The sequence below is a fragment of the Dermochelys coriacea genome, chromosome 1, assembly GCF_009764565.3.
Source record: "Dermochelys coriacea isolate rDerCor1 chromosome 1, rDerCor1.pri.v4, whole genome shotgun sequence".
Taxonomy (NCBI): Eukaryota; Metazoa; Chordata; order Testudines; family Dermochelyidae; genus Dermochelys; species Dermochelys coriacea.
This window is the reverse complement of record NC_050068.2, coordinates 291,138,312-291,163,087: the sequence shown is the minus strand read 5'-3', so window position 1 is coordinate 291,163,087 and position 24,776 is coordinate 291,138,312. Positions and strand designations below refer to the sequence as shown.

Below are 24,776 nucleotides of genomic sequence, written 5' to 3'. Positions count from 1 at the left end.
TGCATAATTTCTCTGGACTGATTAGTATTCATAACTTCTCCCAGTTTAATACCATCAGCAAATTTCGTTAATGGGGTTTTTTACTCCTGCTTTCAGATAATTTAAATAAGATGTTTAATAAGATTAGACAACACCAATCCCCATGGTATTCTTTTTTCCCTTTCCCCACTAAATAAAAAAACCTCCAATTTTTTGGAAAGATTTATTCCATATATGTCTTGTAACAATTTGGATGGAATAGGAAGCCAAGAAAGTGCAGCTGTAGTATTAAACAAAGCACTTCCCTCATCAACAGTCACTTTGGCCATGTGCTTCAGGGTGCAAAATGAGAAGTGGCCATCACCAAGTTATCTGGAGAAGCAGCTGTGGAGCAGTGGTGTATGTAAAGTAGTAGTTATTAGTTTACTAGATAGGAGTGACTTACCAAATAAAGTGATGGAGTGTTAGCGTGAGAATGATTATGCTGATAAATATGTTAAGCTTCCAAGCCCAGTGTGAATTCACATTTCTAGTAGTGTGTGACTCGGACTGAGCTACATGCTTATGTAATTAATACGTAGTGCTGCACCTTCTCTCCTGAGAAACTAGAGGCCTGAGGGCATACAAAACATTACAGTATGGAGCACTATCGCAATGCTGGTCAGGTTGGGGTGGGGTGGGGTGTGTGGACCTGGTCTTTCTAGTCTGTCTATTCCCTTCTGTTGCCCCCTCTGTTCCTCACCGACCCACCCCACTCTGCTGCCTGCACAGTGGAAGTTCACAGTGAAACATTAGGGTATGTCTACACTGCAATTAAAAATCCACTGCTGGCCCATGCCAGCTAACTTGGGCAAAGGGGCTTGTGCTAAGGGGCTGTTTAAATGTGGTGTAGACTTTCAGGCTTGGGTTGGAGCCCAGGCTTTAGGACCCTGTGAGGGTGGAGGGTCCCAGAGCTGGGGCTGCAGCCCGAGCCCGAAACGTCTACACCACAAGTAAACAACCCCTTAGCCCAAGCCCTGCAATCATGAGTCAGCAGGCACGGGCCAGCTGTGGGTGTCTAATTGCAATGTAGACATACCCGAATAAGGGGCCTGATCTGATTAGATTCCCGGTGCATTACATGAGGAGTCTAATGAGTGATCACTAATGGGATCTGTACTTCTAACTCCTTCACCATCATATTTTAAATATAACATACATATTTCATCACCTATTTTACATGCATGTTTACTTTCCTATGTGGATCATTTGGCACTTCACCTCCTTTGGCTTGACTCAACTCTTGGCCCCCAGCCACATTTGAATCCTAAGAGGAAACAGGATCCAAGATTTATTTAGTAGGGAAGTCCCAGGATTTAGCCTTCCTGAAGACTAGTCTTCCAGTTAAGTGGTTTATTCTGCGCCTATTAGAATGTAAGTCCTATTTTAGCATTTAAATCCATCACCTTAAGGGGTATTCATTGATCCACCAGTAGAAACTATCCTTTCTTATGTTCAAACTGAATTTTCTGGCTGTACAGGAGAGCTGTATCGGAGTTCTCTTCAAAACTCTGTTGAGCACTGTTCTATAAATCATCTAGAAAGGGCATAATCACATCTATAACTCAGTGAATTGAAAATGTTGCCTCTGCAATCTTATTAATTCAAGTAAGAAACAACAGACTCTGCTGGGAATTAACTCAAGTTTCCTTTGAATTACAAATAACTAAAACTCAGCTTCCCCTTTCATGTCATTTCATTTTGGATAGTTTTGTTTTAAATTAAAGAAGAAATGAAAGAAGAGTATGAATTTGTGTTAACTTTATGCCTGCCATTTTGGTACTTAGCACTAGAGGGCACTAGAGTAAATACTTTTTGAAACCAGTTTAATTTGCACTGCTGTAATTTTCACTCCCAACAATTAACTGCTGGAAGAAATTTGCTTAGAGTGGATGTGTCAGTTTTTTCCACTTTATTAGTTTTAAATATAAGAGAGAGAAAATATTAGTGCACATATAATTCCAGAAAGACAATTATTAGAGACTGTAGATCTAGGCAAATATTGCAAACCATTTTATCTGGTTTTATTTTTAATTTTTAAACAAATTTGCTTCAGCTGTCTTCCACCATATTTTGTGTTTACCTCTGCAGAAATTTATTCAACTGTTTTATTAACACAGATGTTTGCTGAAAGTGAATGTAAAGCTTGTTGACTCTACTACTCTTAGAAGGTGAATTTTAAATGCATTTTCTGAAAGTACCCACACAAAAATATCCTTTTTATCAGTACAAAACTTATCCAATAAGGAAACAGGAAAAAATTACTATAGGATTTAAGGAGTCAATCACAACTAAGAACAGAGATTGAATTTCAAAAAGCAAGCTATAGAATAAATTACTTCTATAAAGGATTTTACCAAATAATTTTGAATAATAAAATTTGAGAAAACCATGATCTGTTCACAAAGGTATCACAAACATTACAAGAGGCAAAATTTGTGTAATACATTATTTGTTATTAATTATTCATACATTTCTAATAGATTAAAATGCAAATATTAATGTTGTCATCTCTCAATTTAATTTCAAATCTTGTGTTTCTCTCAAAGGCCCAGCTCTGGGAGTCAAGTGCTGAAATTTAGCTTTCATTTTTTAAAAAAAGTAAGTTGATAGCCTTTGTGGTAGCTTGAAAACTTGACCCAAGTGCACCCTAAAGGGTTAGAAGTCAGAAGACAAATAAAATGAACCCCATTTTTTTAATCTTATGATTTTAAAACCAATTTCATGATATTTTGAGGTCTGACTTATAATTTTTTAATTCTTAGGGTTGGCAATATGGAAGTCTAAGCTAAAATATATGTAGTCTTTTGTATCCTTGCCACAAATAACTACTAGTTGAGAAAAAAAGATTACAGAGATGCTGACTTCATTGTCATTCACTTTTCACTAAAACAAGTCCATGTATTATAATAAATTTGTGTAATGGTCTTACATGGCCATGAGCTTTCCCATTGTCTGTAGATCCCATCTCTTAAATAATATTTATGGAGATCTATGCTTTTCCTGAATCAAGCAGCAGGAGTATGCACATTTTAGCAATAATAACAACCTCTAGGTCAAGCATTTCCTTACAGTTAATGATCAGTTTGGTTGGAGTTGTGGACTCTTGAGTTTTACCTTGGGATTATAACTCAGCCACTCATTAGTTGCTAGAAAATGCTCAACTCTAGCAATACTTCATAAACACTGTGAAAATATAAATACTTGTCACAGAGTGGCTGGCTCCTGTAACTGAAGTAGGTCCCTGTGCCAGAGCAGGTGCTCCCAGTCAGACTGCACCTGGTCTATAAAGGATCTGAGGGAGTTTAAGAGCTGGAAGGGGACAAAGTTGGCTGTGAGAAAGAGAGTGAGGCAGGAAGCTTTAGGAAGCAGAACTGCCAAAGTCCCCTGTGAGGGGAGGCAGGGAGAGCCCCAGATGAGTGAGCTGAGGACCTATTTTGTTAAGTTGGACAATAAAACTGCTTAAAAGACTGTGGGAATGGTAGAGTCATCTGGAGAGAAGCCCTATCTTATCACAATGCTTTAAAAAAAAAAAAGTAATTACTTTTTGTGTGTTAATTTTTTTTTAAGTTGAGCTGTATGTTGCCATAGATATTGGGGGTTTGTTTTAAGCTTTAGGAACTGTAATAAACAATGGGTAAAAATTGTTCTTACAATTATGCAAAATAAGTGTGTTCTTGTAAAGGGAAAGCAATTTTTAAACATACAGGGTCAAATCTTTCAGGCCTCAATTCAGCAAGGTTTTTAAATCCATGCACAACTTTTAAGTGCATGAGCAGGTCTACTGAAACACATGCTTAAAGGTGTTGTGCATGTACTTAAATACCTTGCTGAATCAGGGCTCAGTCCTTTCTCGGGTGCAATTCCCATTCTGCAACATATTTAAGACTGCATTTGTAGTTCATTTAGTTACAATATAATATTGCAGTGTTTAGAGCTGCCTAATAATTTCTATAATCCTATACAAATAAATGAGCATAAGAAAGATATATTACGGTAAATCAGACGATAAAAAAACCCCTAGAAACTGTATTCAGGTGAGACTGAATTTAATAGTCTAACTTTAGGTCTATTATTTTGGTTCTTTTGTGGTGGATCTCTGCTCCAGTTGTGCCAACCTGTAGCACAGAGAATAAAGCTTACAATTTCCTACTTCAGAAATACAGGCCTTTACCAATTGAAGTAATGAAGAAATATAGTTGTCATTGGTAGTAGCGGCTGAAATGTAAAATCTTAGTCTTCCTTTTACAAGATGGTCACAATCTTGAGCCAAAAGAAAAGGAGTACTTGTGGCACCTTAGAGACTAACAAATTTGTTAGTCTCTAAGGTGCCACAAGTACTCCTTTTCTTTTTGCGAATACAGACTAACACGGCTGCTACTCTGAATCTTGAGCCAGTCTGTCATTCCATCTGAAATAGTAGTGATGCACCAGCCAATATGTAAGCAAAACCAATTATTAGTACAATGGCTATACAAAATATATTGCTTCACAGATTCTTAAAAATATCACTACATTTCTGTGTGTTCCACCTGTGTATGGTAAACAAGTGCTCCTGCATTATGAAAGCATCCTCTGAACAAGAAAAAAGCATAGATGTTGAGTAGTGATTGGACATCTAACAAAGTGAATACCAGTGAAAATGAGGTAGGATCAGAGGCTAAAATAGGGAAAGAACAAGTTAAAAATTACTTAGATGTCTTCAAGTTACCAGGGCCTAATGAAATACTCCCTAGAATATTCAAGGAGCTGACTGAGGAGATAGCTGAGCCATTTGTGATTATTTTCGAAATGTATGGAAGATGGGAGAAATTCCAGAGGATTGGAAAAGGGCAAATTTAGTGCCAATCTATGAAAAGGGGAATAAGGACAACCCGGGGAATTAGACCAGTCATCTTTATTTTGGTACCTGGAAAGATAATGGAGCAAATAATTAATTAAGGAATCAAGTTGCAAACACCTAGAAGATAATAAGTTGATAAGTAACAGTCAGCAAGGATTTGTCAAGAACAAATTACATCAAACCAACCTTATAGTTTTCTTTGACAGGGTAACAAGCCTTGGGGATGGGGGGAAATGGTAGATGTGGTATATCTTGATTTAACTAAGCTTTTGTTACTGTCTCGCATGACCTTCTCATAAACAAACTAGGAAAATACAACCTAGATGGAGCTGCTATAAGGTGGGGGCATAAGTGATTGGAAAACCATTCCCAGAGAATAGTTATCATTGGTTCACAGTCAAGCTGGAAGGGCATATCAAGTAGGGTCCCACAGGGATCAGTTCTGGGTCTGGTTCTATTCAATATCTTCATCTGTGATTTAGATAATGGCACAGAGAGTACATTTATAAAGTTTGCAGATGATACCAAGCTGGAGGGGCGGCAAGTCCTTTGGAGGATAGGATTAAAATTCATATTCATCTGGAAAAACTGGAGAAATGATCATTGTAAAATTGGCAGAGCTGCAGTTTAGTACCAGATCAACGGCTGGCCTCCCTTGCCTTGTGGCGTGCCTGCTGCAGTTCCTTTTCTTTCATGAGTATTGCTGCTGATCCCTGTTGTACCTGCATCCCCATGCAATCTGCTCATCGATTGTCCACATTTATACATCTGTGCCATAGCGCTGCCTGCACAGCCTCTTTTCCCTGCAGGCCCAAGAAATCAAATACCTCTTGTCTGCTGTAAGCAGGAGCATGTCAGAAGTATGTAGCCAGCATGATCGGTTGGGTAGTTGAACGCAAGGGAATGCTTCTGTGTGTGCTTGCCAAGCTGTGCAGTCAGGAAAATGCATTTTAAAAATATGCAGGTTTTTAAAGGCGGAGTGGGGTTGGCTAAATGGCTTCAAGTCTCTGACCCCTGGCCAGTGGAGTTGACAATTGTGACTAGAATGGTCATTGTTAGGGATGCCATGTAACATATCTTTGCAAAGGTTATGTTCTTCTGCATGTATTCATCCTATTTGTATGCATGTATCATTTTTACATCTGAAGTTATGAGCGTTGGCTCTATGCCTGTATTTAAAGTGTTTGCTGCAGAAAGCACCTAAGGCAGATTTGGTCAACATAGTGTGAAGGGATTATTCAACTAATTGGGAGTAGTTGGCTAACAATGGACCTTATTAGACACCAATCCACATCTGAGCTTTCCTGGGAACGTCCTGTAGAGAACTGAGTCATGCATGGACATGTGACTTGCCCATGTGACTCCAAGACTGCATCTTGAAGCTGGATTCTGCAAAGGAGAGGAGAAGGGGTTTCCACCCACAAGAGAGAGTCTATTTAAGCCCCTGGAAACCCCTCCATTTTGTCTTCAGCTGGCTCAAGAGTAGCCTCTCAACCCCAGAGAGATGCCTGAAAGAAACTGGAAAAAGGACAGTAACTACAGGGGTGTGAGTGTTTGCTGGACCCAGACTAGAAAGAGGCTAGTCTGTCAAAGAAGCTTATTGGAACATCTCTGAGGGTGAGATTTACCTGCATTTAGTTTCCTACTGTATTAGACTTAGACTTGCATGTTTTATTTTATTTTGTTTGGTAATTTACTTTGTCCTGTCTGTCTTTACTTGGAACCACTTAAATCCTACTTTTTATATTTAATAAAATCACTTTTTACTTATTAATTAACCCAGAGTAAGTATTAATACCTGAGAGGTTGGGGGGAAACAGCTGTGCATATCTCTCCATCAGTGTTATAGAGCAGTGGTCTCCAAACTGGAGTGCATGCACCCCAGGGGGTGCGCAAGATGATCCTAGGAGGTGCGCGGCAGCAGGAGCGCCGCCGGATGGCACTCCGCCCTTTTTTTCTTCGGCAGCAGCTCTGCACGTCCATGGCTGGTGTTCCCCTCCGGCACCACACCTGCGGTAAGTCTTTCGTTCCTCTTCTGTCAGTGGCGCATCGACGGTAGGTCTTCCGGTCTTCTTCCATCACCTGTGGCAGGTCTTCCGGTCTTCTTCTGTCGGCGGTGTGTCTGTGGCAGGTCTTCTGGTCTTCTTCCGTTGGCGGCACGTCTGCGGCAGGTCTTCTGGTCTTCACACTGGGGGTGCGCAAGCCAAAAAGTTTGGAGACCACTGTTATAGAGGGCAAATAATTTATGAGTTTGTATAAGCTTTATACAGAGTAAAACAGATTTATTTGGGGTTTGGACCCCATTGGGAGCTGGGTATCTGGGATGTGGAGACAGGAGCACTTCTTAATCTGTTTTCAGTTAAGCCTGCAGCTTGTGTGGGATGTAGTTCAGACCTGGGTCTGTGTTTGCAGCAGGCTAGCATGTCTGGCTCGAACAAGGCAAGGTACTGAAGTCCCAAGCTGCCAGGGAAAACAGGCTCAGAGTTAGTCCCAGCACATCAGGTGGAAGTCCCTGGGTTTCTGTGACCCAGTCTGTCACAGAGGTGATGTTACTGCATCTCCATAATGGAGCCCTTACATCAACCAGAGACAAATGTGAGTTTAGATTCACATACAACTAGGGTAATGCTAGGTGACTTATGTTGACCCAGCTTTGTAGCCTAGACCAGATCTAAGTCATAGCTTTATAGAAAAATCTTTATTTTCTAATTTCTATTAAGGAGAAAAATATAAGAAGGAATAAAACATTGTTATTTATATCCCTTTCCCCTCATAAGTACAGATTAAGGCAAAAAAATTAAAATGTCACACGTCTGTGTTCAAGTTATTTTCAAATGCAAACACTTCCACATTGTCCTATCCCCCCATTTCTATCATGAACAATATTTTTAGAATGGATAATTTGGCTCACTGTAGTTTTTCAGGACTACACTCCATTTTAGTAAACTGGACCATCTCTTAGAAGCCAATCAAAATTCAACGTGAGGTGTAACATACTACATCCTGGCTCCTATGAATGTCAACAAGGTTACAACTCTTTAAAGTTACAGACAGATTATAGTTTAGCTCTTGTTGCTAAACCATTTATCTGCAATTGTACGCCTTTGATTTTTTTAGCTCGAATTTTAGTTTTATACAGCAAATACACAACTTGTCAGTCTACAGTGTAACCAGTAAAAAGCTTTTGCAGGAGACAGGCATAATGATGGATTAGTGTTGTAGTTTTACATGAATTAAAAATAGTAATGATCAAAATTATATTTGGCAGCTGTCTAAAAGAAAAATACCATTATTTTATCAAAAATGATTAAAAACTGCACTTCGTCCTTTTATACTATTAATATGTACTATCAAATAGCAATTTTTTCATTTGCAGTTACATCCTTCACTTTTCTGTGTGAAGCTCAGTGGATTTATATATATATTCTTATTACTTATAAGCCCATAGTGTCCTTTTATGAGACCCTATATCATAACTACATACTTTCTTGATCAACTTTTTTTTATCTGCTACAGAGCAAAGATTATATTTTTTAAATACAATAGATCAGCTATTCCATTTTTTATTCTTATTCTACAATAATGAATAAGCTTATTGCATCTTTTTTGTTTTGGCCACTGGAGCTTATTTATTTGCATGCCAGACAGGAAAGAGATGAAGGTCAGTTGTGTGGCATCCCATGCTCTGATCTGCATTGCAAATGAGGAAAAGCAGATGATATGCCTGGCATGTTGGCCAAAGTTTTCAAACCTAGGCATCTAATCACTTGATTTCTCAGAGGTGCTGAACAGCCTAAACATCACTTGAAGTCTATATGGATTCTGAATGTTCAACACCTCTGAAAACCTGCCCATTTCTAGGAGTCTAAATACGGATTTTGTTGACTAACTTTATGTATCCAGATAGTAAACTGTTACTTATTTGTTGCTTATATATATATCTCCACTAGTATTTTTAAGTGGATTGGGACAGTTATAGAAAGAGAGAAGAGCTGTGAATTACTGATAACTTGTACTTTCCAGCAGAGCATTAGTTGCTTGAAAGATAAGAAACCTAGGGTATGTCTACACTGCAATTAGGCACCCGCGGCTGGCCCATGCCAGTTGACTTGGGCTCGCAGGGCTCAGGCTAAGGGGTTGTTTAATTGCAGTCTAGACTATCTGGCTCGGGCTGCAGTCCAAGCTCTGGGACCCTCCCACCTCGCAGGGTCCTAAAGCCTGGACTCCAAGCTGAGCCCGAATGTGTACACTGCAATTAAACAGCCCCTTATCCTAAGTCCAGCAAGCCCGCATCAGCTGGCACAGACCAGCCGTGAGTTTTTAACTGCAGTGTAAAGATACCCCCACTGCCAGATCCTCTGATCTGATACATCCCCTTTGTGCCATTCGGTGGCACAAAGGTGCTGTGAAGCTGGCTTAACAGCCTTCCTGGAGATTCTTCCAGTTGTCTTAGATAGTTTCCTGGCAAATTTCCCTTAGAACCTAGCTAAGCCAACTTCATTCTCCCTTTATGCCTCTGGATTGGCTATGGGGGATCTCTCTCCAGATGACAGAGACCCCATGGCCTTTGAAGTGAGCTTGAAGACAGAAGGGAGTGGCCATATTACTGCAGACAATCCTTGGCTGGCAGAATGACCTTTGAGGGCTATTGTAGATGGACACAATTTACAGCAGTTGGGAGAATGTTGTATGTTCTGCTACAGATTGAGCTAGCCCTGGGCCAGCTCTCGAGTTGGTTGTGTAGGTAGTGGCAGTGCACCTAAAAATTTTCAAGCTTATGGAAATGTGTCTATGAATACTGCAGGGCATCTGCGAGTTTTGGGAGCAGATACCGGTGGTGAGTAAAGCCAGGGAGGCTCCATCGTCTTCACTATAGATTTCTAGGTTTAAGTCCACATAGAAATTAATGTTACTCCCACATTTGTAACTTCTCGTCTGTGGTTTCTTCTCCCACCTTAGACAAGCAGGAAGGCTGGCCTCCCTAGACTTTGGGAGTCACCAGATGGTGCTATTACAGATAATCTCAGAAGTTCTCTTTAATTGAATATATAAGTAGAAAGACCCTGGAAGATATACCGTTAATTGTGATGCAGTTCTTTTTAGGCTGGAAACTTTTGCTTATTGCCTGAGTGTCTCTTTGACTTGAATAAATTTTTAGGTGCACTGCCACTACTTACAGGATTTTTAGGCTGGGGGCATAAAGATACTGCAAATCAGGAATAAGTCCATTGAGCAAAGGGAATTATAGAGAAGTAGAACCAGCATAAGAGCAGAATTGGGCTGCAAACAACCTATATTTAGCAATTACTTGAAACCCAAATAATCCAATTTGTTTTCTAATTTTCCCGTGACTTCTAATGAACCTGGTGAATATAACATGGCACCAGCCCCAGTTTGGAAACAAAAATAGAATGTAAGCATCTGAGACTTATTCAATAATGTAAACATAACCAAAACAAATCCAAACATTTAAGTCAAGTACAAATTCAAATGCAAGACATTAATAGTAAAGGCACTGTATAAATACAGTCTAAATCAAAAAGAGTCATTGCCACATGGAAATTACATTGGTTTTTCCTTCCTTCTGTGACCTGTTGCCTGAAAATAGACTTTTGAATAAAAATATGAAGTATTTTCCAGGACACTCTAAAAGTATACTTCTCTTGCAGCAACTGTAGTAGTTATCTTTCTTGTGATGCTGGGAAGCAAACCATAATCAATCAAGTAACATAGGTTGTACTGGCTAACTTCCTAATCTTATGAAGTAGTAGAACTACACAACATAGCTTCCTTGAAATAAAGACTTATTCTGAAGGATTTATTTCAGTTAAAAAAGACACAAGCATACGTCAGTTTTCTCTGTACTCTTTGTTTTGGTTGCACACAGTCTATAGTATGCATATTCATTTGAAAGTCAAATTTGTCCAGGTCATCATAGGAATTAGTGTTCTAATTTACAAGGGCCAGAAAAAAGACCACATCAGAATGTAGGGACTTGTGCTCTTGAGCACCTTATTTCTTCCTTGCTCCTGTCTGAGTCAATGAAGCTCAATTACCAAGGTCTGTTTGTTGTAGCATCTGCTCAGCTGCCTGCTTGTTCAGTTGCTTGTCTATTTCTGCACAACGCTGCAGAGAATCGATTATGGGAACTGCTATTTACAAGCTATCGAGCAAAATCAAGTTTCAAGTGAAGAAAACACAAGCATCAGGTAGGGACTATGCACCTAAATGACTGCTTGAGACTCTCACAGTTTACCACAAAAGCAAAATACAAGTGGTCTCAATTTCACATAATTTTAGAATTTATTGAATTGCTTTTTTCTTCAACTTTAGGCTGTTGAATAAGGCAACTTGAATCTAATGCTGTAGTGAAATTCTAAGTAACATAGAATGTTAGATTTTGCCTCAGCAATTGACAACACAATTTTTGAAAGATATTTGTATATTTAATAAATATTTACACATTTACATTTGCATTTTTAATTTATAACACCAGGAAGATAAGTATAGCTAACATTTTTCAGTATACATATACCTCACTTTTACAATAGGTTTATTTCAGAAGACAGACTTAATACCCTTAATGATTAATTTGAGCAGGTTCTTTTTTTTAAAAAAAAAAAGTCAGTGAATGTTTTTGTAAGCAATACTTGTTAAAGGTTTTGATTTCTTCCAGGGCAACAGACATTTCAGATGCCATCAGAAAAGAATACTAGATTCTGATAAATTTCCAAGCAGAAATCCATTGATAATCTAGCAAAATACTGATAATTTTTTCTGAAGTTCAGATATTTTGGGAGTGGGAGTAGTAACTGTTTCAGTAAAAGATCACCCAATAAGTAAATTCCCTTTTGTTTAACAATATCTGTACCTCTGTTGTACATTGTACTCTTATTTGTGGAATAGTTTTTAAAAAAAAAACTGAACTGCATGGGTAAAATGTTATAGTAGAGATAATCTTTTCTTTTCCAGTCTCACTCATTAAACTTGTATTCAGTCTGTTTAAATCTAGTTTATGACAGAAAGCTTTAATTGGATTTACAGAGATGAAGCTTTTATGTTTTCTGTAATTATGTCTCTACAAGGCAGGAGGAAGTTATGGGCCTGTCTTATAAATGACATTAAAGATACACAGATTGAAATGAATTATAAATAAGAAACAAAATAGCATTGAAAGAGAATGTTTCCTAATTTCATTAGTTAATCCTGTTTTAGAATACTATTTAACCAACACACTGTTCTCTAATATAATTTGTCAAAATGATTGTGTATATAATGGGAACATGCTCTATATACACACACAAACTACATACAAATATTATTAAGGTTGCAAAGTCAAGTACTCAAAAGTTAGGAATGCCAGTGCTACCTTAATTTGACCCCCTCTCCCACCTTGTGTATATGCATTATGAGACTGTCTTTAATTACATGATCACATACTGTTTTTCCACATAGGATCCCTGCCTCAGTCAGTGCGCTGAATGGACCATACTCACTAACTGAGCATCTATTTAATGTATTGTTTTATTCTTGTTATTCATGAGTGTGTGCTTTAGGACTGATTGACTGAATGGTACTCAGACCCTACTCTGAATAGAGAATTATTAAATTCCTCATGGGCTTTTTTATGCTGCTCATCATTATAGTATCTGAGGTCTTCATAGACATTAATGATTTTGTTTTCACAATGCACCTGTGCAGTGAGGGGTAGTATCTCATATTACAGATGGGGAACTGAGGCACAACGTCTTCAAGGTCAAAAGCATCCATATATTTTGGTTGCCCAACTTGAAACACATGGGACTTGATTTTTCAGAGGACTTACCATTATATAGCACTTTATATGTTCAAAGCACATCTATTGATTTCAGATGCAGCTTTGAATGTCTAGCACTTCCGGAAATCAAATCCTGGTTTTCAAGTTGTACATCCAGAAAATGAGGAACACACAATTAGTTGATGTTTGGTTGAAGTGCCTTGCCCAGCATCACACAGGAACTCTGTGGCAGAGGTATGGATAGAATCTAATTCTCCAGGGCGTCATTCGGCTTCCCTAACCATGAACTATCCTTTCTCTTCCTTTAGTCTCCTGCCTTATTGATTACACACCCTGCCAAATGAAAACACAAATTCCATCATGTAGACACCCACATGGGTCATCAGCAGGGTTTGAACTTTTAGATCCACTCCGTAGACCTCTTGCTAATTGAGCTAATGGAGAAATAGACAGCAATAGAAAAGGATAAGACACACACACTTTGCTAGTGGGCTTAGCAAATATTTGCTGACAGCTGAGGAATGATGAGACTCAGGAATGTCCTTCCCTGATCCCAGTCTCTTTTCCCAACCAGTCTTCCATCACTACCACCTTGGCTCCCAGTCTCGCCCCCAGACTCTTTGCCCCAGTATCTCCCCACTAGGTTATCATCTCAATCTCCCCCAAAAAAATTGCTTAGGCTCCTCATGCCAGTCTTCCCTACCCCATAGCTCCCTGTTCCAATGTCCTTGCTAATCTGGTCCCAGTCTCTGTGCCCCCACCTAACTCCTTATTTAATGATGATACGGCCCACAACAAATGGTCAGTTTCAGGGAAAGTCCTGCGTGGTCCCTGAAGCCCTAAGCTGGATCATGCTCATTGCAGATGGACTCTTTGGAGAATTTGGCTGCCTAACTCTAACAAGTCTTTACTAAACACGTGAACTAAGATTCAAAGTCTTATAACTTTGCCAAATTTGGATTTTTATACACATGAACAGGAAAAGGCACAACCCTGTCACCAGAGCAAAGCCCCTACCAAATTTCAAACCTTTGCTCCAAAGGATAGAGATACTAAAGTTTTCAAGTTTCAGAGTAGCAGCCGTGTTAGTCTGTATTCGCAAAAAGAAAAGGAGTACTTGTGGCACCTTAGAGACTAACAAATTTATTAGAGCATAAGCTTTCGTGAGCTACAGCTCACTTCATCGGATGCTGAAGTGAGCTGTAGCTCACGAAAGCTTATGCTCTAATAAATTTGTTAGTCTCTAAGGTGCCACAAGTACTCCTTTTCTTTTTGTAAAGTTTTCAACTAAATGGTTGTAAGTTTTTGTTTTAACATTCCTAACCTCATGCTCAGAAATAGCTGAACTATTTTAGCTGAAATTTTTTGAAAAAACTCAACTTAAAGTAGACAACGCAGCATGAAAAATTTGTCTGAATGATTAAAGTTTGGGAAAACTATAAGCAATTTAAAACAAGGTCTTAAAATGGAAAGTGTTATGAAAACTTAACTATAGTTGGCACTACCAGCTCTGTGGGTTTTTGATAGATATGAAAACAGCAAATTTAGCAATGTTTCTGAGCAAGCCAGCAGTTGCTTTAAAAATGGCATACAAATAAATATATATATGTTTGAGGGTAGAAAATTTAAACCTGATGAGCTTTTTGTCAAAATAGAATTATGTCTACATACTTATTGTTATTGATTTAAATATCCAGTGGTCATCATAGCTGATCTTTGTGAGCCAGGAAGCGAGGTTTATACATCACTCCCAAATGCAGGTTTCTGATGGTAATACTTTACCAAACAGAGTACCTTTGACTTGATGTGTGTTTGTTATCCAGCTGTCAGTGTGCATTAATTTATTCCTAAAGGGCACTGAAGCTGGGGTCATCTACCAACTTTTATCTGAACTTTTGATCTGAAAAATGCTAAGTGTTGTTATGTCCATTTAGCAGACTGGTAAATTGAGTTTAAATGACTTGCCCAAGATCATACAGCAAGTCAGTGGCAATGCCAGGAAAAGAATGCAGGAAACTTGACAAAATCCCCTGTTCTGCTTTGGACAATATTTCCTCTCTGGTATTTAAATGATAATAGTTAATAATACCTAGCACATTCCATTTGTAGATCTCAGTTCTCTTTAAAAAGGTGGATTACTATTATTAGCCACATTTTACAGATGGGGAAACTGAAATTCAGAGAAGTTAATTAATTTGCCTGACGTCACACAGGAAATCAGTGTCAAGAGATCTGGTTTCTGTTGCTGATTCTAACCCCCAGTGTCATCTCCTATTCACAAGACCACACTGCTTCTCACAGGTATACTAGATAGTTCATGAAATTCATAAGTTGTCTAAACATAAACTGTTTAAACAGCTTAGGAATTTCACTTTGTAGCTTACTTTGTGGGAGGGATTAAAAAAAAATTATAGCATACGTTACATTAAACACGTGCTATTTTGGAAAGAGATCCATTTGCATTCAGACTCTAATTTGCATTAAAATGATTTATGTTACTCAAAGTAACAGCAAGTTCTTCTCTAAATATCTTTTCTTTATATATATGTTTTAGATTGCAGATATACATGTCACTCTCACTGTCGAGATCTGGTGCATCTGGACTGTCAGCAGAATGGAAAATTAATGGAATGCGTCTCCATATATGACGAGTTAGATCAAACCAACAATGGTCAGGTAATATGTTTTGCATTTGCAGAATTGCTACTTTCCAAATGTCAGTTATATAATAAAGAACTTTCTTCCTGTTCCGCCCATCTATTCAAGATCAAAATATACTTCTATTGGTAATTCAGTAGTTGACACTTTCCTGCTAAGTCAATACAGAATAAATGTACCAGAAGTTCTGTGCTGCTGGAGGTATTATATTTTGGACAAGAAATAAAGCCAAGGGCGTGACCATTTGTGATAAAGATCCTACTCAAGTTTTGTTTCAAGAGAATAAGGGTTTTAATCCTTCTGTTGTGATCAAATTCCAGTTTGGGTAATTTCATATTTGCTTACGTAGATTCTTCCCAAGTTTTAAATAGACACAATGTGCTTTTTCCTTTCTTTTCCTTAACTATTGTGTTACGTTACTGCTTGCTTTCCACCCCTGAGGATGGCCTTGTATCAGTGTTTTTCTTTTTAAATGTGGTGTACTTCAAAATAGTACCAACAGAGGAGTTTTTCTCCTCACCTGAAAAGGCAAGGAGTTTACACTCTATGACTAATACACTCTACTGCATGCATGCACACACTCACTGTCAGTCTGCTCTATAGCTAGGGCAGATAGCACCACCTATTATTAAGGTTTCAGAGTAGCAGCCGTGTTAGTCTGTATTCGCAAAAAGAAAAGGAGTACTTCTGGCACCGTAGAGACTAACAAATTTATTTGAGCATAAGCTTCCGTGAGCTACAGCTCACTTCATTGGGGTTACCCAACACTTCCCATGATAAGACCCTATTTTCAATTGTTTATAGCTTTCCCAAACTTTAACTGTTTGGGCTGAAATTTTCCATGCCAGGTCATTGCCTCAGTTTAAATTATTATTTTAATATTTTTTTTTATTTCAGCCAAAACAGTTCAGCTGTTTCCAAAAATAAGGCTAGGGGAAAATACATTGTTTTGCCCATATTACATTCTGGTGACTTTTTTTTAAAGCTCTAGTGCCCCCAAGCTTTGGGAAAGGGACTTGAAATTTGGCAGGGAGTAGTCTGTGTGTCAGGGATGTGCCTTTTACCATCCCCATGAAAATCGACCCAAATTTGGCCAAGTTAAAAGCCAAATGGCATAAGCTTTGAAAAATGGCATTTCGTACATGCTTAGTAGAGACTTCTTAGATTTTAGCAGCTAGATGCCCTAAATAGTCCATCCTCACTGGGCATGCTCCAGCCTGGAGCTGAGCAGGACTCTTTTCCTACAATTGTAGCTCTGGGCAACTGCAGGCCATGCTAGGTCCAGGCATCTGACCTGAGAGCAAGGAGCCTGTCTCTCTTGTGTTCTCAAGGACTTCCTGCTGGTGGAGGAGGAAGCAGATAAGTCAAATGCAGAGAGGACTAGGACATATGAGTGATCAAGGGAGTAGATTGGGACAAGGAACCTTGGGGCAGGGGGACTAGGCCTAGAGCCTGGGGCTGGAGAGAGAGAGAGGAAGACTGGGACTGGGAGTTGGGAAGAGATTGGTCTAGTTGGGCCAGGAGACTTGGACTGGGATTGGAAGCCAGGAAGAGACTGGGATTGCTTCTTCCTCAGGTTAATTTGCTTTCTTGATTGGCTTGGTCACTTTGTTTACCTTAGATGCAAATGTACTTTTGTTCTCTTTTGTTTGTGGTCAAACCATGCTGTTTTTCTTATCTGCCTGTTAGCTTGATCCAGGCAGACAGGTGAAAGCACATTCCTTTGTATAGGGCAGGCTTGCTTATTAGTTGCCTCCACAACATTTTTAAGACCGTATGTCCAGTATACATATATGACTCTTTATACACAAACCATACGTACATCATGCAATGATCTTCATTACCAGCATGTCATTGTTTTTTTTATATGATATCTTACAAGACGCTGATTGGCTAAATATTCTGACAACAGTGTGTTGGGTGTGCCCTTTGCTAGTTGACATAAAAAGGCTCTTAGGATCACAGAGGGGAGAGGATAGAAGGGCCAAACTGGGAGGAACAGGCAGAAAAGTCTGTTCCCACTATAACGCTCATATCCAGAGCCTGGAATGGAACCCAAGATTCCTGAGTCTCACCATGCCTCTGTTGTCAGCAAATGTCTGTGAAATCCACTGGCAAAGGATTCCATCCCTTTCTAGTGCTGGTACACATAAGGTGTGTCTACAGTGCAGGAAGAGATACAGGACAGCAAGTTTCTGACTGACTTAGGCTCCTGGGGCTTGCACTACAAAATTGGCTAAAAGCAGCAATGTAGATGTTCGGGCTGCAGCCTGGGATCTGAGACCTACCCCCCTCACCATATTTCAGAGCCCAGGCTCCAGCCTAAGTCCAAACATCTGCACTGCTATTTTTAGCCTCATAGTACGAGCCTCATGAGCTCCAGTCAGTCGACCCGAGCTCTGAGATTTACTGTTACAAGTCTTTTTTTGCAGGGTACACATACCCATAGAGGATGACAACCTACTACTGTTATCTATCACTCCCTTAGGCCAAGTGACAGAGGTCTGTGGTGGATGAAAAGGTTCCAACCCTGCTGATGACTCATGCTGGTGTCTATATGATGCCACAAGATGGAACTTCTATTTTTTTCAGATTCCTTTTTTAAAAACTAAGGAAATTACACACACAAAATTATACTAAGATTGCTAAATCAAGCATGCAAAAGTTAAGAAATGCTTGCTTTTGCATCCTTAATTCCACTCCCTTGTGTGAATGCATTATGATACCTTTAATTACATGATCACATTTTTCCAGAGAACCATGGCTCATTCACTGTACAGGGTGGACTGAGCTCTGGCGGTAAACCAGGTTGTGTAATGAAGAAGGCTGTTGTCTGTAGGACCCCGGCTTCATTTGTTTCAGAAGTTGGCAGGTATGTAGTGAATGAGGCAGAAGACTGCAGGAAGAGAAAGGGTGGCCTCAGGGTTAGGGTAGCTGAATGCTGCCCTGGAAAATTAGATTCTATGGCTGCTTTTTCCATGGATTTCTTATGTGATGTGAGTCAAGTACTTTAAGCCAGAATTTTCATAAGTGGTCACTAATTCCTAATTTTCTGGATGCCAGACTCTAGACCTTGGGATCTGATTTGCAGAACTACTGAAAACTCAGAGCTACAACTGAAGTTAATGGGAGCTGTACATATAAAGTGTTTGAACACACAAACTGCTATATAATGCTAAGTACTCTAAAAAAATCAGGTCCTAGGTGCCTCAGTTTGGACACCTTTGACCTTAATATCTCTGTGCCTTAGTTCCCCCATCTGTAAAATGAGATAAATCCCCTTAACTTCATAGGTGTGTTGTGAAAATAAATTCATTAATGTTTGTGAAGCACACAGATACTATGGTGATGAGCACCATGGAAAAGCCCACTAGGAAATGGATAATTCTGTCTTCACAGCAGGGTGTGAATAGTGTGCTGTAAATACAGCCTGGAATCACCTGTTGAACAAGATGAAAACAAAATATTGAATAGCTGCTCATTAAGTGAGTACTGTCCTTTCGGGTCACTGAAATGAATCCCGTGTAAAAAATAGCAGGTGATTATATATACTTAATGCATCGTAATGTGTATGTATAAGGGGGCCAAATTAAGGTTGTTGAGGCAACCTTAATTCCAGGAATTTTTAACTTTTTCAGTGATTGACATTGGATTGAAATAATGTTCTTTCAGCATAGTTTTGTTTTCTGTGTGTAATACATATATACAACACACACAAGAACTAACTAAGGGATATATTTGATGCTTGTATGTTACGCTCCTTCTCCTTAATAGAAATTATGTGACTAGGAGAACATATGCCTAAAGTGTCTTAGAGTTGGGGAGCTGGCTGCTGTGGTAAGAAACCACAGTCTGATGAGAAAATTAAAACATTTGCACTTGCAGCCCTAAGAAATGGAAAGCAGTCAAATTCAAGAGAATACATAAGAGTGCGATTTAAAATGGGAGGTGAAACAGTTGTTATGACAATGAATTCCCCATTAGAACAACATAGGCAGGGTCTGTCCCAAACAACAGATTTCACAGAAACAACAGACAATCCCCAAGGGCTCATTGAAAGAGGCCTCCCGTGGATAGCTGAAAGAAAATTGGGCCGGGAGAGTGAACACCCCAAGGAGATTTGGATGGGAGTATATCAGTCAGGGTTGGTGATTTGAAGAAGTCCTGGCAGAAAAACACTATGTAAATAGACATGCTTGTGTCATTTGTAATTTGTAAATTATTTCTTTTCTTTCTGTTTGGACTGATGTCACTGCTCACCACTAGTGCACTTCCACCTAGTTGCTCTGGGGATTAGCTGATGCCAAGTCTGACGCCTCCTTTCCACCTCTTGCCACATGTCCTGCCTTCTCCTCCTGGCTTTCAGTGAGGCAAGTCACATGTGTACTCCATTTCCAGAGTATCAAAGTCTCTTCCAAACAGACTCAGGCAGTCTTCCTATTTGCTGCACAGCTGGTGCCACTTCCCCAGTGGCTGGCAGGGGAACCCGGGCCCATCCTCTACTCCTGGTTCCAGCTCACCACTAGTGCACCTCCTCCTGGTCACTCTGGGGATTACATAAGCCACCTGATTCCCCTTAGTTATGGCATGTCTGGTTAACTGGCCCCCTTCTTAGCCTACATTAACCTCTTCAGGGCAAGCATGGGGTGAACACCTGATCACAGTTGGGTCATACAAGGCATCACCATTTTGGACTCCATTGGCACAATGGGTGGAATTGAGATAGGTGGGGAGATGTTGTGCTGGGGGTTGGGTGAAATCTCATTGAAGCTGTTGGGTGTGACAGCCACCCTTCATTCAGCATAAATATAAGAAGCAGTTAAGCTCCTTTTTGGAGTAAGATACCTGAAACCGTAGGAGACACCACCCAAAACACAGGGTACATACAAAACCAGTCAGAAGCGGATTAAGATTTATTGGGGCCCTGAGCACAAAGAACATTTGGACCCCCCTTGCAATGGGGCCCTGCCCCATACTCCTCTTCCTCAGTTTTCAGAATGGAGAGAGGTAAATAGTGGTGTCTCCCAGAGGTCTGTTCTGGGACCAGTCCTACTCAACATATTCATAAATGATCTGGAAGAAGGGGTAAACAGTGAGGTGGCAAAATTTGCAGATGATACAAAATTAGTAAAGATAGTTAAAACCCAGGCAGACTGCGAAGAGCTACAAAAGGATCTCTCAAAACTGGTGACTGGGCAGCAAAATGGCAGATGAAATTTAATGTTGATAAATGCAAAGTAATGCACAGTAATCCCAACTATACATATAAAATGATGGGGTCTAAATTAGCTGTTACCACTCAAGAAAGAGATCTTGGAGTCATTGTGGATAGTTCTCTGAAAACATCCATTCAATGTGCAGCGGCAGTCAAAAAAGCAAACAGAATACTGGAAATAATTAAGAAGGGGATAGAAAATAGGACAGAAAATATCACATTGCCTCTATATAAATCCATGGTACACCCACATCTTGAATACTGTCTGCAGATGTGGTTGCCCCATCTCAAAAAAGGTATACTGGAATTGGCAAAGGTTCAGAAAAGGGCAACAAAAATTATTAGGGGTATGGAATGGCTTCCATAAGAGGAGAGATTAATAAGACTGGGACTTTTCAGCTTGGAAAAGAGATGGCTAAGGGGAAATATGATTGAGGTCTATAAAATCATGACTGGTGTAGAGAAAGTAGATAAGGAAGTGTTGTTTACTACTTCTCATAACACAAGAACTAGGGGTCACCAAATGAATTAATAGGCAGCAGGTTTAAAACAAATAAAAGGAAATATTTCTTCACATAACACACAGTCAACATGTGGAACTCCTTGCCAGCGGATGTTGTAAAGGCCAAGACCATAACAGGGTTCAAAAAAGAACTAGATAAATTCATCGAGGATAGGTCCATCAATGGCTGTTAGTCACGATGGGCGGGAATGGTGTCCCTAGCCTCTGTTTGCCAGAAGCTGGGAATGGGCGATGGGATGGATCACTTGATGATTATTTGTTCTATTCATTCCCTCTGGGACACTTGGCACTGGCCACTGTCGGAAGACAGGATACTGGGCTAGATGGACCTTTGGTCTGACCCAGTAGGGCCATTCTTATGTTCTTATATTATGTGCCCAAGGCCCCATCCTCTGGCCAGGCCAGAAGCCGGAGCTAAGCAGTGGTAGGAGCCACTCAGGGAGCCTGCGTTGCTGTGGGCCATCTTGGACATTCCACCTGCCCTGGGCAGTGCACCCAAGGAGGCGGGGACATAGGGTAGGGGCTGCTCTCAGGCACCCCAGCCCCCTGCCCAGGGCAGGTGGAGGGTTTAGGGCTCCCCACAGCAACCCAGGCTCCTTGGGTGGCTCCTACCACTGTCCGGCTCTGGCTTCTGACCTGGCCTGGGGGCTGGGCCTCAGGGAGAAGAGGAGGAGCAGGCGGCAGGCCACTGAGGGGGAAGAGGAGGGGCAAGGGGTGGGGCCACAGTTTCAGCACTGGTGGCCTCCGCTACTTCTACACAAGTTCTGGCATTCCTATAGAAGCTCCCAAATTGGCTGGGGACCCTGGGCATGGGCCCCATGGGCCCTTGCATTAATCTTCCACTGGCCCCCGGGCAGGAGATGATGGAATGCTTTATACTTTGCTGCTCCTTTAACATTTGGAATCTGTTGGCCTCAACACTGAGAGTTTCACTGTTGTGTGGGCAGGCTTATGAACAATTGGCTTTTGGACTTTTTCAGACACCAGAGGATTCAGCATCTACCTTGCAAAGGAAGGCAGAATGGACTTTTGCCATGTAGTTTCTTTGAGCCCCAGGCAGTTGCTTACACAGTAGTTTTGTGTTACCTATAGCAAAGCTGTTCAGCCTGTTTTCAGGCACAGGACGACGCACCTGAAATTCTAGTTCAGACTATTCTTACAGTCATTCAGTTGCTAGCAATGGCAGAGAGAAAACAGATGAATTTGGCAAAATGGCAGTTGGCACAAAACCTTGTGGCATCAAAATGACCTTTTCATTCTAAGGACAAAGTGTCTGGCATGGGGAAGGTTCCAGTGTTTTCTTTTGTAGCTGTGTATTGTACCCATTGTGACTGTGGTTTGTGGGGTTTGTTTTGAAGTTTTTATTTAATACACATGAACAAAGACAGAGGCAGAACTGTCAGTCCAAAGTGGCGGGGCTGGGATCATTTCCTTTTGGCTTGTTGGTGAGTCACATGCCACTCACTTACCTTAATGTTTTCCTTTCTGACGGATGTTATAGAACAGCTGGGTGCCTGCTCCATTCTAGCCGGATAAATAATGCAGGGATAGGAAGGCCCATGAAATATTCAGCACCTGACATTCTCCCCTATCTGACAGCAGCTCCTTCCCGCACGGTATTTTAAGTTGAACATTCCAGTCACCCTTTCTTCCCTCTTTATGCAGAGATGGGCCAGCCAAGTCCAGCTCCTGGTCTGGGGTCGGGGTCTGATGTTGGTTACGCTTCATTTTGGATCAGGCCCAAACGATCAAAATCTCAGTCCTGTTAAAAGCAATGGCAAAGCCCCTGTTAAGTTCAGAGGGACCAGGATTTGACATTGCTTGTGTGCCTTTGTTCAGACCTGACCGCTGGGATGATACCCTCTTCTCGGACTTCACCAGCTGAATCTTGGGAGAGTCCTCCTCCTAAGCCTCTTGATGTTGTCTGACCAGTACTGGACTTTGCTTGATTGCTGGGTTATACCCCTCTCCATTACAATCTCCTCAGCTTGTCTTGGAATAAGCAAAGGGATTTGCCCTGGGCAATGGGCCGCACTGCATTACAGCTAGTCACAATTATTCCATTAAAATTTTTTTTTAGACAAAAAATGGCCATTTTAATGTTCTGGGGTTTGGGAAATTTTTTTAAACAATCTTTTTTTTTTTTTTAACCTAAAACTGAAAAGCGTTCCATTTTGGGTAATTGTTTTCAGTTTTCAAAAATCAAAAAATGTTCCTGCAAACCAAAATGTTTTCACTTTTTCAATCAAAACCTGGAAAGTTTTTGCAATTTTTTTTTTCATTTCTTTCAAAAAAAAATGTCTGGAAAATACTTACCATTTTCTGACCAGCTCTGACCAACTCTTCTGTCTGCCCAGCTAGTGGGGTAAAATCACTACGGCAATATCTTCATTGCAAAAAAAAAATGTATTTTTACATTGAGATAACTAACCTGAGATAGCGTTCTTGCTATAAAATCCTAATGGAGACAAAGCACTGTAGATTTTACCTTCATGTCTCTGTAGCTAGTTGAGGCCAGCCCCCTACGTGTGGAGCTTTGTGTTGTCTTTGACTAGCTACATAAAGGTAGAAACTACCTGTGCCTCGTCTCCACTGGGATTTCACATCAAGATAGAGATATCAATATATTTATTATTATTTATTTTATGTATTCTCATAGCACCCAGGAGCCCTAGTCATGGATCAAGTTTCTGTCATGCTTGCCACTGTACAAATAGAACAAAAAGATAGTTCCTGCCCCCATGAGCTTACAATCTAAGTATAAGACAAGAAACAACAGATAGATACAGATGAGAGGAGAGCACAAAAGCAGTAAAAACAACTCTTTGGCATTGAAGACATAGCTTATGACAGGGACTGTCTTTTGAGTGCTGTCTCTCTGGGAGACACTGCTACTTTTTGTGTACATAGAAAAGTTGCATCACTTTAATTTAAATCGAGTGTTAAACCAGTTTAGTTAAACTGGTGCAAACCTCTCTGTGGACAGTCTGATTTTAGTTTGAGCACCTTATTTTGGTTTAATTTCAACTTGTTCCCAGGCAACTTAAACTAAACTGAAAAAGCCGCTTTCAGATTGTGTTTTTATTGCAAAGGAATTGTGGCTTTACACAGATGTGGTGAATTAAAGATTTCTATCTCAATGTAAAATCCTAGTGGGAACAAGGCACTGTAGTTTATACCTCAGTGTAGTTAGTTGAGGTCACCCAATATTCCCCAACTGGCCCTACTAGCTACTTCAAGGTCAGAACTACTTGTGCCTTCTCTCCATTCAGTTTTATATTGAGTTAGTGATCCTGATTTCAAAATACACCATTTTTGCAGTGAACACATAGCCTTAAACTGAAGCAGCCACGCAGAAGTTTGCACTGGTTTAACTAAATCAGTTTAAATTCACCCCTTCAGTTAAACCAGGGCAACTTTTACATGTAGACCGCCCCCATGATTATTATATTGCCTTACATTTGATGCCATCAAAGAATTAATCAAACCTAGCAATATATTGACAAGGCAACACATGCAGGGCAAGTCCAAGGGTTACATTTAGGCAAATATTCAAAAAAACATGAGATAGACAAATCAAGACCATAGGCTCTTCCATAGGCTGTCGCTTAATAAATTGATGATCTAACCTCTCCATCAAAGGGCATCTCCTGTTGTCTTATCCTCTCGCACCACTTTTATACCAGTGTAACTCCTTTGACTAGCAGTGGAATTAGACTGGGGGCCAGAGCCCAAAGTCCTG

The 24,776-nt window shown here is 40.2% G+C and overlaps 1 protein-coding gene across 1 annotated transcript in view; it reads left to right on the top strand.

Moving 5' to 3' along the window:
- Nucleotides 1-24,776, top strand: part of RASSF3 (Ras association domain family member 3) — a 157,955-nt gene that overhangs the window by 35,719 nt on the left and 97,460 nt on the right. Inside the window, exon 2 of the mRNA XM_038382213.2 lies at nucleotides 15,193-15,314. Within this exon, the coding sequence (XP_038238141.1) occupies nucleotides 15,193-15,314 (122 nt within the window). The remainder of the gene's footprint in view (nucleotides 1-15,192; nucleotides 15,315-24,776) is intronic.